Here is a 12,644-nt window from a genome sequence, read left to right as displayed (position 1 = left end):
AGAAGAAAACGGATAGACAAAGGTTGTGAGGAAATGCCTCTGTGACTGAGTGATCATGAGAGTGTGTGAGTGTTTTGGGGCTGGTGTGGGAGACTCTGTGCCCCCTCACCTCACGGGCTGTGAAGGTGTAGAGCACCTTGTCTTTGAGGAGGAACCACAGCCGTTTCCACTTCCTCTTGCTCTTCTTCCGGCGCTGCAGGCTGCCGCTCATGGTGGAGCCCTCCACAGCAAGCGCCACCTGATGAAATGCATGACACATTAAGTACACATAAACCTGCATTAATGCAAATACACAGATAGAGGGACTGGGTAATATAACCAGAACCTTTTGCAATATAATGGAATCCAGTGCAACAAAACCACAAACTACAAAATGACCATTTTTTTCTGACAGTTTCAACAAGAATTGCCAGTAAGAATAACAAGTCTAGTTTATATTGCAGGAGCTGCATCACATTACATTCCTGTTATATGGTCCAACCCCTGAAGACTGGAAGAAAGGTAGAAAGGTAAATAGTGAACCCTACTGGCAGCTGTCTTGCACTACACACAAGTGTCTACAGCTGATCAGTCGGCACACATGCCAGACATCCCAGTAAACGAGTTTGCCACTTGTGTGTACAGCTCGCTTGTGGTCTAGTGATCACTCAGCTCCCAGTTCCCTGGTGGTCTAGTGGTTAGGATTCGGCGCTCTCACCGCCGCGGCCCGGGTTCGATTCCCGGTCAGGGAACTTTCTTTACTTACTGAATAATAGAAATAACAACTGATGCTTACAACATAATACTGTAGTAGGCAATTATGTGCTGAAAGTGAGCATGATTTAATTCAAACAGAAGGCTAACGCTTGCTGTGCCTGAATGTTTATCATGACCATATGTACAATGAGAAATGGAATTAGTGACATTAAGTGTGAGATACATTGTGATCAAAATTGGGCCCATTAGATGCCATACTCTGAGGCTTTTCAAATGCATGTTTGAAATGAACTAGAGGTACAGATTGGAAGTGTAGTCCACCTGGTTTAGAGGGGAGGTGCTCTTCCTGCTCTTCCACAAACTAGGGAGGTTTATCCTCCTTACCTGCTGTCACAAATACCACACATGCCAACCAGAGGTTTTTACAGATCCCTGGTGGTCTAGTGGCTAGGATTCGACGCTCTCACCGCCGCGGCCCGGGTTCGATTCCCGGTCAGGGAATGTGCTTTTAATGGTCACCACAGCTCCAATACAGAAATCAGTCTCATCATGTCTAGTGCCAGTGCTGGCATGGATGCAGTGTGTTGATTACTTACTGAATAATAGAGGCCATATAATTAAAACCCTCCAAAATGTAGTACTATAATTATGTGCTGAAAGTGAGCATGATTTCATATGCTTAAGTGATTTCAGTATTTCAAATCAAACGTTGCTCGCAGTGCCTGAACGTTACTCATTACAATCAATACTTACTATTAGATACCATATTTTGAGGCTTGTCAAATGCATGTTTGAAATGAAATAGAGGTACAGATGGCAAATAGGAAGTGTAATCCACCTGATTGAGAGGGGTAGTGCTCTTCCTGCTCTTCCACAAACTAGGGGGCTGCAGGCTCTGGAAGACAGCAGAGAGGGGACGGCTGGCCCGGTGAGTCCGAGGGCTGGAGTTACCGCACGCCCCCGACACGCTGCCACCTACAGACATGCATGCAGTTAATACCATATCAAAGAGGAGGAAACACACCAATATATTTTTCTTTCCACTGTACTCCCCCACCTGTGAGACACTTCTACATACAGAAAGCTGAGATTCACCTCTTTTCCTGAGCTCAGCATAGCAGTGGTCACACACTTTGGCCACCCTGTCTTTGAGGTACTTCAGTGGGTATCTGTTCCTGGAACAAGCACGGCACACCACCTGCTCAGAGAGACAGAATACAAAGATTTACAAACCACAGATAGACAGCATCCGGTTTCACTGGTCTATCTTTGACCTCCTGATACTTGATATTTGACCCAAAAAGAGCATTGACCATTTGCAACAACAATAAATACTCTCACAGAATGATTAAAAGCACTACATTAAAGCATGTCACTTGTTTGGTGACTGGCATTATAACTCTTTCATTCATAAATTTTAGATGAGATTAAATGACGAACCTAGAATAATGGGTTTATTGGATACATAGAAACATTAAAAAGTTTCCCCTCTGGGATCAATAAAGTATTAAGCATCCAGTACAATGGAACAAAACTGGAGTTAAGACTGATCACCAACAAGTAGTTTTTGCAGGCCTGTGTGTCTGACCTTGCCACAGGCGTTGCAGTGGTGTCGTCTCAACGTGAGGCTGAAGTCAGAGGTACAGTTCATGCACATCATCACATGAGAAACTGGCACCAGTACAGGAGCAGCCTCACCCAGGGCCATCCACAACTTCTCACGGGCCTGTGGACACATACATATATTAGACAAGGTGAGAAAGATTGAAGATTGAAGCAGATGTTACCGTATGTTAGTATGTGGGGAGACAGAAACTGGCGATTACAAAACACACCTAATTATTAGTGCTAGTTAAAGGAATGTTACATATTTCAGTAGTAAAATTGATCTTAATTAGTCAAACAAGCATTATTACTGTTACGTCTTTTAGTTGATGCATTTTATGAATCAACGCAGATGAAAAATAGCTTTAACTTCATCAAAGAGCCTTTATTTTTTCTTACCTCACTGCAGGGTCCACCAAATGTACAGAGTCCTGCAGCATGGTCTGCTATGGCTCGACTCAATGTGTGGAACCAGTCCTCCCTCTCTCCAACTGAGCTGAGGAGAGAAACACACAAACAATTACAACTGATACTCCTGAAAGGCTTTAGGCTTAACGTCCAGAGTCATTTTGAACAATGGGAGAAAAGTCATAAACAAATTCACACTGTTCATTTCAAGGTTTTGGAGTTGGATGCTCACCTGGCTGAGAGTGTAATAGTGATGTCAGACACCTCAATCCTAAGACAGTTCAGCACGTTGTCTAGGACAGGTTTGCTCACCTGTGTGTGTGTGTGTGTGTGTGTGTGAGGGGGAAAAACACATCACAGTTCAGCCAATAAACATTGTGTTCAGACATAAAGTCAGAAGTGAGCTGAGATAGTCAGAGAAGGGAGACGTTAATGTACCTTCATCCCAGACAGAGATAGTGTGTTCTTAAGCCTGTATTTTCCATCCTGCTGAGGGTAGGTGTACAGCATTATATCGTTCATCTGATAAAGAACATAGAAAGAGGAAATAAGAGGTATATTATGTTAGATTCCACTTATATGTTTATCATGCTCTTAAAAAGAATAACATAGTAGATAAATGAGAATGTGAAACCATAGTTTTAGATTAAAAAAAATGTGTGAAAAAATTACCAGCTATTCCGAATGTAATACCCAATAATTACCACAAGGTAGTGGTGTTGTCTTGAAAGAAATAATTAATATAATAAAATTGTAGCACACACCTCTTTGTTTATTTTATCTTTCTTGTAGGCAACTTTCTGGGCTCAACTGCTTAGATTATGTTTCCTTTCACAGCATTCACACATGTCTGTGCAGCCCCTCAGCACAAAATTCCCATGTATGCACACAGCAACAAAAAAGGCATTAAAAGTGTTTATTTGCTTGTCAGACCAAAAGTATTGTGATCCCCTGAACTCACTGAAAGTCCATTGTGTTATGAGAGGTATTTAATTTTTTCCCAGACAAAAGAGATGACATCATCGGTCACACCTAATGTGTGCTCTAAACATCCGCTGGGGCCGTAAAGGCAGCATCCAGGAATTCTCCACCCTGCTCCAGGCTCCAGGCCTCCCCTCGCCCTCCCAGCCTTCTCAGGCTACACTGAGAACCAGGACTGGGTGGAACCAGCCACCTTCACCACAACAACAACAACACAAACAGCCACAGTTACGGGTTCACTGGCTGGAGACAAAACAGTGCATGATAGCCAAGGCCGAGCCCTGCCTGCAACCTCTGGGCTGCAGCCACCGCAGTTCGTCTGCTCCACCCTGCGCTGCTCATTTACTTGAAGATTCCTTCCACAGAATCCCAACCAAGAGCCAAGTTAACAGACTTCACAAACGACTTTCCCAGATGAGACACAACATGTACCTACTTGACCCCTTGACACCTAAGCCATTTACTTTTTCAACATTTCTCATTCACTCGTGCTCTCTTCCCTCTGACAGCTTTCTTTATCTCTGTCCTCCTTTCAATCCCTTCCCTCACTCATTCACCCTGCTTCTCTTTCTTCTTTGAGCCCAGGCTTGTGACACGGTTGCAGCTTCTCTCTGTCGCTGAGGTGAGTGATGGCTTTCATCTTCACTGTTGTTTGGATTCTCTTTCCTTAAAAGCCCATAAATAACAGCTGACCCACTGAAGCCGTCCACTTCAAGAGAGCGAATGGCTATATAACCCTAATAGCCTACAAGGTTGAACCACCAACCCTTTTCAGCTATTGCTCTACTGCAATCTGCAATCAATATTTAGAAGGACTGGGAGAATGATGGAATAGAGCAAAATCAAGAAAAAGATAAATAAATCCATATCTTCACGTTATATTCTCAAGTATAAGCCATAATCATAAATGCTGCTCCTGCAGATATATAGCTCAAGCATTATTCATAACATGAGACAGCACTGATTGCACATGGAACAATAGAGTGGGCTTCTCTATTTCACGTTACGTGTTTGTGTAGCACCACCACCCCTCCTCCACCACCTCCTCCTCCTCCCTGCATTCTACAGGGTGTCTGGCCTTCACTTTGCTGTCAGTCCCCTCCCAGTACACAGGAAGCCAGCATCCAGTGACCCACACCAAACATCCTGTAAGGAAGTGGGGCCCTGGAAAACAAGTCCTGAGACGGGAGGAGGGGAGAGGAGAGGGAGGCCCTTTCTGGATGGGTGTGGTGCCAAGTGGAGGTCTTACAGCCTTGGCCTCATGCCCCCCTCCCAACCTCACCTACCTTGCAGATCGACCTCCGCCCAACAGCCCCCCATATTTTCGCAGACCACACTAGCTTTGTTTTCGCCACTGCTTCAATGGTATGGCAGGTGTTTTCTATTGTAGTGCACCATGTTGAATCATTGATGTAGCAATGATTTAACCCCTTTGTCATTACAAACTCATGGTGTGCATCCAGATATTGTTCAAACCCACAGAGCTTTATTTTGAAAGTTACCAAATATGTGAAGTGAAGTTGAATTTTGGGGAAATAGGTATAAAATTATGCAAATATGGAGTCTTGAAGTTCCATGCTCAACTGGAGTCTTGTCTTTGACTATGTCACTCAGTAAACATTATATAGCTTCAATGAACAAGAAATAGATTTGAATAATAGTTTGACATTTTGGGAAATGTGCTTATTTGCTTTCTTGCCGAGAGTTAGATGAGAAGACTGATACTCTCATGTCTGTCTGTTCAATTTGAAGCAGGAGGTTATCTTAACATAAAGAACGGAAACAGGGGGAAACAGCTACGTTGGTTTGTCCAAAGGTGAAAAATACACCTACCATCTCCTCTGAAGCTCACTAATTAACACCTTATATCTTGTTTGATTAATCCATACAAAAACCATCATGTGAGGTTGCCAGAAAGCTGCAGGCTCCAGGAAGTCACTGTGCCTGGCCAAGAAATAGCCTGGCACATAATCCCCTCGTAAAACCACAAACTGTCATTATTACACAACTTAAATATAAGGTGTTAATTAGTGAACTTAGAGGTGGATCTTTTATCTTTGGACAGTGCCAGGCTAACTGTTTTCCTCTGCTTCTAGTCGTTATGCTAAGCTAATCGCTTGTTGACTGTAGGTTCATTTTTAACAGACAGATATCAAAGTAGTATGGACCTTCACATCTACAGTAACTCTCAGCAAGAAAGCTAATAAGCATATTTCCCAAAATGTTGAACTATTATTTTGAAACTACGGAAGGGAACAAAAGGGGAAAACAGTATTTTAAAGTTCTCAACAGAGCCCCCCAGGTGTTCAGAGAACGTTGGGGGGCACTGGAAGCAATATACACATTTTCTCTAAAATACCATAAATTCTCAAATAGTGCAAACGTATGATGATCTTGTAGAATATGATGCATTTCTGTAGATTAAACTGCCCAACAGTACTTAAAGTAGTTAAAATTAGCTCAACCTTAAACATCTACAGCAGTAAAATGCAACATACACATTAATGCAGCAGTAATCCATAAACATAATATATAATAGTAAAACGCTGACAGGGAGCATTTTACTGCACAATGAGTACTTGCAGAACTTTTACTTGTAGTGGAGTATTGTCACAGTGGGGTTGGCAATAGTACTTTTGCTTAAGTAAATGACCTGATCACTTCTGGTTGCAGTATATTAGCTGCCACAGAAAATAATAAATAAGCCCCTGTTTATGTAACGTTACTACGGCATCTTCTTGTACTCTTCACAGCAGAGTTGCTCCAGACTGTGAACAGCTAGCTACTTAGCAGCTTCGAATCAGGCTAAAGTCAATTAAATAGCCTAAAACCGGACGACTCCCATATACGTTTTGGAGCTGCAGAGCTGGAACCGCGGGTAGAGAAATCAGATCGTGTTTAAGTTAGCTGTTTAACTTTATATTTCTTTTCTGTGCTAGCAAACACACAGCCTTTCACTAACTATTATATTGCAACTTGAGCTTATAAACTTTATGACAGACTAAAGTAACGTAACTACCCCTCAGTGGCGACCAGCGGAAACACTGAAAACTTGAATATGACGATATGGTCATCTGTTATATCGCACATTAATGAATATTCAAATATATCGAATATATATCGCCAAGCCCTACTTCAGGCGCACTATGGCTGAAACTAACTTCTCTCCAACCCGCAGTGAAGGCCTATAATATAGGACAGCCTGCATATCCTTCTGCTTTTTTTCCTTGGTAGGCTGCTCTTGTTTTCCGTTAGAGCAACTAATAAGAATGTTTCTTATTTGGCATTTCTGATTGGCTGCTGTTTGTGACCGATAACGAGACCTAATTAAAGTTTGAATGTCAAATTCCTAACTGTTGCATTTGTTTAACACTCATAAAAAAAAAATTATAATAATAAATATAATTTCTATTCACATGGGTTTTTTGCTCCCTGGGAAACTAATGATAATGATATTCCAAATCATTGTCCAGATAAATCTGTTATTTGGCATTCAATGACATGGTTTTTTAATGATATCACACAGACTAATAATCAACATTAATATTCAGGGAAGACAATTAGCCTACATTTTATTTGATGGGGGGCGGTAAGGGACCTGGATAATAGAAAGGGAAGTGCTGGCCCAAAAAAGGTTGAGAACCACTGGCTTAAACGCTACAGTCTAATAATGCATCGGAAAGTAAGAGTGATATGGAAAGAAGATAGAAATATTACCAGAAACAGGTGTCGGGGCTGCCTGTTTTTCCTTGCGACCTTCATGAGTGTGCCCTCTTTGACAAACATCTGTCAAAAGAAAAAACACACACACACACAGAAAAAGCATAAGAAAGGCATGTTAGGTCGTCACATTGCTGCTTACATCAACTATGTTTTAGACCACGTGACGGCCTTCTAATACTGTTCTTCACATGTCATTACAGAACGATGTGTTGCTGTGTTTTGATAGTGAAACAGTAACACTGGCCAGAAGGGGCTACATGGTGCTCACCCTTCCGGGTTTCAGGAGGTCCCTCTTGCCCTTCACGCTGTACTCTATGTGGACCAGACGCAGCAAGTTCTCCTGAGGGAGCAGAGAGAGCAGAGATGGAGGGAGATTATCCAGTGATGGACGGAAAAGGAGGCAGAGAATGAAACTGTCCCTGTTTGTTCGTGAATGAAAGGGAGGTAGGTGGAAAGGGATGTGATACTGAAAACTGAATAGGGGGGGGGGCAGAGATAGAGGGAGCTTGTGTTTACACTGTCTGTCAGCTTGTGTGCGTGTGTGTGGATGCATGTGCATAGAAGGGAAAAAAAAGCGAGTGTGATAAACAGAGGAGGCAAGCCAAAGTGAGGCACGGGGGATCTTACGGTGAGAGGCGAGAAAGACAATGGGGGTGTGGGGTTTGTGAATTACCTCCATGAACTGCTCATGTTTGAGGGGGGAGCTTAAAACATGTCCACCCTTACACTGCTCCCTTTGTAATCATTACACCTGGGACTTTCTGATGACATCATCTTTCCTCACCCCTTGTGTTAATCAACAAGCTGTGGAGGCTGGCGCCAAAGAAGGATAGACCTCTCCTTCACTCCAGCATGTCATTTAGAAGAGGGATTCATACTCAAGAAAACCTTAGCTGTCTAACTTCTTCACGCTTGATCTCCATTCGAAAATTGCTCTTTCATTGCCAAGCGGAGAATAAAGACGTGTCTCAAGCGGCATGCTGGGCTGTGAATATATCAAACTCAACAGGAGCTAAACAGTCTGAATGTTATAAACACTTGGAGTGTACCCAGAGTAAACTCACCCCCTGTTTCAGATTGTCATTGGCCTGGTCTGCCACCTCGGACACGATCACCAAGGCAGCTGCAACACAAACAGAGAAAGAAAGAGAGAGATTTATGCGCAACCGAATTCAATACAGACACACTCAGTGACTGTGACTCAACAACTAGGGCCTGATACACGTCGAGCAGCTGCAGTGTGTATGCATGTCAGTATGTCTTTGACTACTGAAAAAACATCACTATTATGGTCCCGGTTATGAATATCACAGAGCTCCATTCTGCAGGTTTACCTTGCGTGTCCTCGTATTCTTTAGAATCAGGAGAGAGGTTGTTCAGGTAATCTGGAGAAGACACAGAAAAAATAGTCAAAACATGAAAATATGGCACTCAAACTGATTATTTACAATTGAATGCTTCCTAAGGAAAATGGTGACAATTTTTCAATTGTAAAGTGCGGTGTGTTCAGTGTGCAAGGCTAATCCACGACATTATGCTAATACTCCTGTCTTTGCTTGTGTTTGTGAATTTTAAAGCAAGAGTATATAACTATTAAAAGAAGAAATAACACATTTCCTCTTACATATAAAAACTTTAATTCATGAGGGTTTTGCTGCTACAGCCTTAGTTTGGTACATGAACAATACGCTGTACGCTATGAACAGTAGCTAGAGGTGAGTACTGTTAGCTACCGCTAGCAAACCTTAGATAGATATTGCCATGTAATTTACATTACTGTGTCAGTTTGCAGATCTTCTCTACATGTGATACTGTTACACTAAGTTTTAGCAGTTATTACTCTCCCATAACTGCTATTACTGACCACAATGGCTGCTATTCAGCAAAAATTACATGGGCTTGCTTTAAAGATTACTATGTACATGCGTGTGTTTGTGTGTTACCTGTGAGCAGCATTCGATATTGAAGTACTCTCACTATAACCTGCAGCAGCTGGTGTTTCAGTGGGACATCATCTTCTTCTGGGCTTCTTGTCTGCACACACACACACACACACACACACACACACACACACACACACTAGTTAGATTTTCAAAACAGGTAAATATACAGATATCACAACTTTACGTGGGTTACAAAAATGTTTGACAGATATGCTAAAGGTGCTTTAAACTTGTCACATTCACATAGTCTATGCTTGAACTTGACGCATTGTATCTTTTTATACAGTCTATGATTGTATCTTATATGAAAAGTTTTTTATTAGTGTTCATTTATTGAATTGTTTAACTGTATATGCCACTGCCAGTCATTTCTGCTGAATAAAATTATAGTGAAATTAAAATCTTCCTCCATGTGATGTCCCACCAAATGACCCCTGGGCGTCCCTGAACAGCACCCAGAAAACCACAGCTCTGTGTCTTCTAAATGAAGGTAACCTCTATAATACAATGCTGCAAGTCAAGGTCACAAGAGACCAAGGGAATACTGTCGGACTGGCTGACCTTCACGCATCTTTCCAGCACAAAACCTGAACAGCTCCCATTCTTCGCCTCAGAGTAGTCATTTGCAGGTGAAAGGGGACATAAATTGGCACAATCAAAGAGAGCTTTAGAAAATCAATCAGGATTTAATTGTCTCTGACAGGTATTTATGCCCTGAGCGGTAGAGGAGCAACAGGGGACTGGGCTCACACACACACACACACACACACACGTTGTTTTTTCTAATCCAATGAAGTCCTATCCTTCATTAGAGAGGCACAGATAGCACCCTGCGGGAAACAGCATCTTCATCTTATTTACGGTGCACACACATACACACGGACACAAACAAGAACCCACACAGACACACTTAACTAATCTCAGACACATTCACAAACTCATACAATACATACAATATACTATTGATGCACCCCTCCACACACAAGCAGATACAAACACACACACACACAGACCTTGGGCTGGTGATGAGATAACACTGATTAGGCCTGTAAAGGGGAGGGATGGGATGCGAGTTAAACACACCACTCTTTGTCTTCATTATCCCAATCTGGAGTACAGGAGTCAAAAGTAAAACAGAGAGCTGATGCCTCTTTTAGTGAGCAGGCCTTCACGAATACTCACTTTCTCTTTTTGTTTCTATTACAATTTTTTTTTCTCTCATCATCCGTTTCTCCTTAACTTTGGCCCTCAGCAACAACCTCTGAGTTTCTCTCACTTTTCTGTCTCCTCTATCCCCCCTCCTCTCTCCCGATCACTGCATGATGCATCGAGTACAATAATAACCAGCTCTCCATTATTAAACTCGCTTGGCTTCAGAACATCCGCTCTCCTCAAGTGTCGATTGTAAATTGTCATCCAATTGACACTTGTTCAGAAGAAGTGGCTTTCCAGAGATGGTAATTAGTGTGTGGCTTGTTTGGGCGAGCGAGCCAAATGGAGGAGGAGAGAAGAGGGAGCATGTGATGCCTCGTGCTGGGAGATAAACGTACACACGCAACACACACACACACATGCACGGACAAACAAACACACCTTTCAGACTCTGTCACAGCCAGCTGATTTTCTGCCTGCACACACGCAACTGATCTAATTGGGGAATTGTAAAGGAGGCTGCTTCTCTAATTAGCTTCTGTCTGCCTCATTGCCCTGCTGCCTTTACAAGGAATTCACTCCATCGTTCTCTCCCTCTATCGCTCTCTGTCCACCTGCTGCACAGCCTCTCCTCCTGGGCTTCTTGCACAAGAGAAAACACACAGGCTTCACACAAACATGAGCCATGACATGAATATAAATACAAATATATAAATAAAAGCTGGAGTGCTTTGGAAAGAGATTTCATAAAACCAGTTCCACAAGATCCACACAATTTGTGTATGGACATGCCCCCGCAAAACAATCAGACACAAATACAACAAGGCGCAAACACTCTCACACAAAGGGGACACACACACACTGCACTGTGTTGGCCAATGTTTATAGATGGTGCGGTAAACAAGCAACTGGCTGTGGAGAGGAGGCTTTAATCCTGTAAGGGCCTAGCTCTGATCTGATCAGGATCTGTGGCTACTTCATCACTGTCATCACCACATCCGCAATGAAATTACTACCACTTATTCTGCTGGACTTTGGCTTGTAGCAATAAAGGCGCAGGAGCAGCAGGGTGGAGAAAAAAGAGAGGTGTATGAGGGAGGTAAGGGTTTAAGTCTTGAAACAGCAAAAGAGAAGAAAATAGCTAGCTAGAGACTGATGGAAGAATGAACATTTTTACATTTTCAAAAATGGCTGCAAGCAGTAAATGAAAACATTCAGATCAGTATTTCCACTTTATACTGTAAAGTATAATGACTTGTGAAGTGTCAAACAGCTAACAGATAAATGACTGTTGTCCCTCTCAGTAGGTATATCCCGTGACCTGTACGATCCTCCTTGCTTTCCCTTGGCCCTCCTTCTCCCTTATTACAGTGGGGTCACACACACCCTGCAATTCCCAAGGCAGTGCTCTGATTCAATGCTGCATCCATCACACACACACACACACAGAACGCCCTGGTGTAGGAGGGTGTGGAGGACTGACCCCATTACAGGCTTATATGCAATATGGGAAACGTAAACACAATATGCAGTGTGTATTTGCAGTGGCAGGTGTAGTGAATCTGCCAGTGGACTGAGAAAAGGTTATTGAATATGCCTCTGGGTGTTAATTTTAGAGGTGTAGGATGAATCACAGTCTTTAGATAGACACAAGTGATGAGTAGGAAAAAAACAGCCCAATGTTTATTCAGACCAACCTTTCTACAGAGAAAAAATATGCTTGTGTCCTTAGATATGATGATATCCTACATTTATTCCTCTTTGCAGATCAGTCCATTTATGGCTACTCCAGATAGCAATTAGTGGTTTATGATGTGAGAAAACTTTGTGAGGCTACAATGAAGTGACACATTATTGACTTTGATCAAGGTTATCAAAGGCTAAATTATTAGCTGACGTAGACCAAGTGTGAAAACATGCTGTAAGATACTAAAAGTCAGTGCTGACTGAACATGATGCAGTTTAGAGTCTTCATCTCTCATCTCCCCTTCCTTGTATTTACATTAACTCCACTAAAGTCTGGCAGAGCCAAAGTTTTTCTGGGAAGGGGCAGCTGCTGCTGAATATTCATGAGCGGAGACAGTTGGTGCCTTGTCCGTTGGCTTTTCTTATCAAACTAGAAACGCCCAGAACCAT

The 12,644-nt window shown here is 42.5% G+C and overlaps 1 protein-coding gene and 2 non-coding genes across 4 annotated transcripts in view; 2 read left to right on the top strand and 1 right to left on the bottom strand.

The window, feature by feature from the left end:
- Nucleotides 1-12,644, bottom strand: part of fgd5a (FYVE, RhoGEF and PH domain containing 5a) — a 36,368-nt gene that overhangs the window by 5,719 nt on the left and 18,005 nt on the right. The window contains exons 8-19 of one of the 2 annotated variants that reach the window (XM_044170874.1): nucleotides 9,357-9,447; nucleotides 8,748-8,798; nucleotides 8,478-8,536; nucleotides 7,682-7,753; nucleotides 7,408-7,476; nucleotides 3,148-3,231; nucleotides 2,942-3,021; nucleotides 2,701-2,797; nucleotides 2,285-2,422; nucleotides 1,792-1,894; nucleotides 1,535-1,671; nucleotides 110-238 (exon numbers count right to left, since the gene is read on the bottom strand). In XM_044170874.1, coding sequence (XP_044026809.1) covers nucleotides 110-238; nucleotides 1,535-1,671; nucleotides 1,792-1,894; nucleotides 2,285-2,422; nucleotides 2,701-2,797; nucleotides 2,942-3,021; nucleotides 3,148-3,231; nucleotides 7,408-7,476; nucleotides 7,682-7,753; nucleotides 8,478-8,536; nucleotides 8,748-8,798; nucleotides 9,357-9,447 — 1,110 coding nt within the window. The remainder of the gene's footprint in view (nucleotides 1-109; nucleotides 239-1,534; nucleotides 1,672-1,791; nucleotides 1,895-2,284; nucleotides 2,423-2,700; nucleotides 2,798-2,941; nucleotides 3,022-3,147; nucleotides 3,232-7,407; nucleotides 7,477-7,681; nucleotides 7,754-8,477; nucleotides 8,537-8,747; nucleotides 8,799-9,356; nucleotides 9,448-12,644) is intronic. The other variant, XM_044170884.1, reaches the window with a different exon arrangement.
- On the top strand, nucleotides 660-731 carry trnae-cuc. The gene has a single exon. It is a non-coding gene; the product is annotated as a tRNA-Glu (tRNA).
- On the top strand, nucleotides 1,126-1,197 carry trnae-cuc. The gene has a single exon. It is a non-coding gene; the product is annotated as a tRNA-Glu (tRNA).

Source organism: Siniperca chuatsi, linkage group LG2 (genome assembly GCF_020085105.1).
Source record: "Siniperca chuatsi isolate FFG_IHB_CAS linkage group LG2, ASM2008510v1, whole genome shotgun sequence".
In the NCBI taxonomy this organism is placed as follows: Eukaryota; Metazoa; Chordata; class Actinopteri; order Centrarchiformes; family Sinipercidae; genus Siniperca; species Siniperca chuatsi.
Note: the sequence above shows the minus strand (reverse complement) of the source record. Positions and strands in the feature narration are given on the sequence as shown.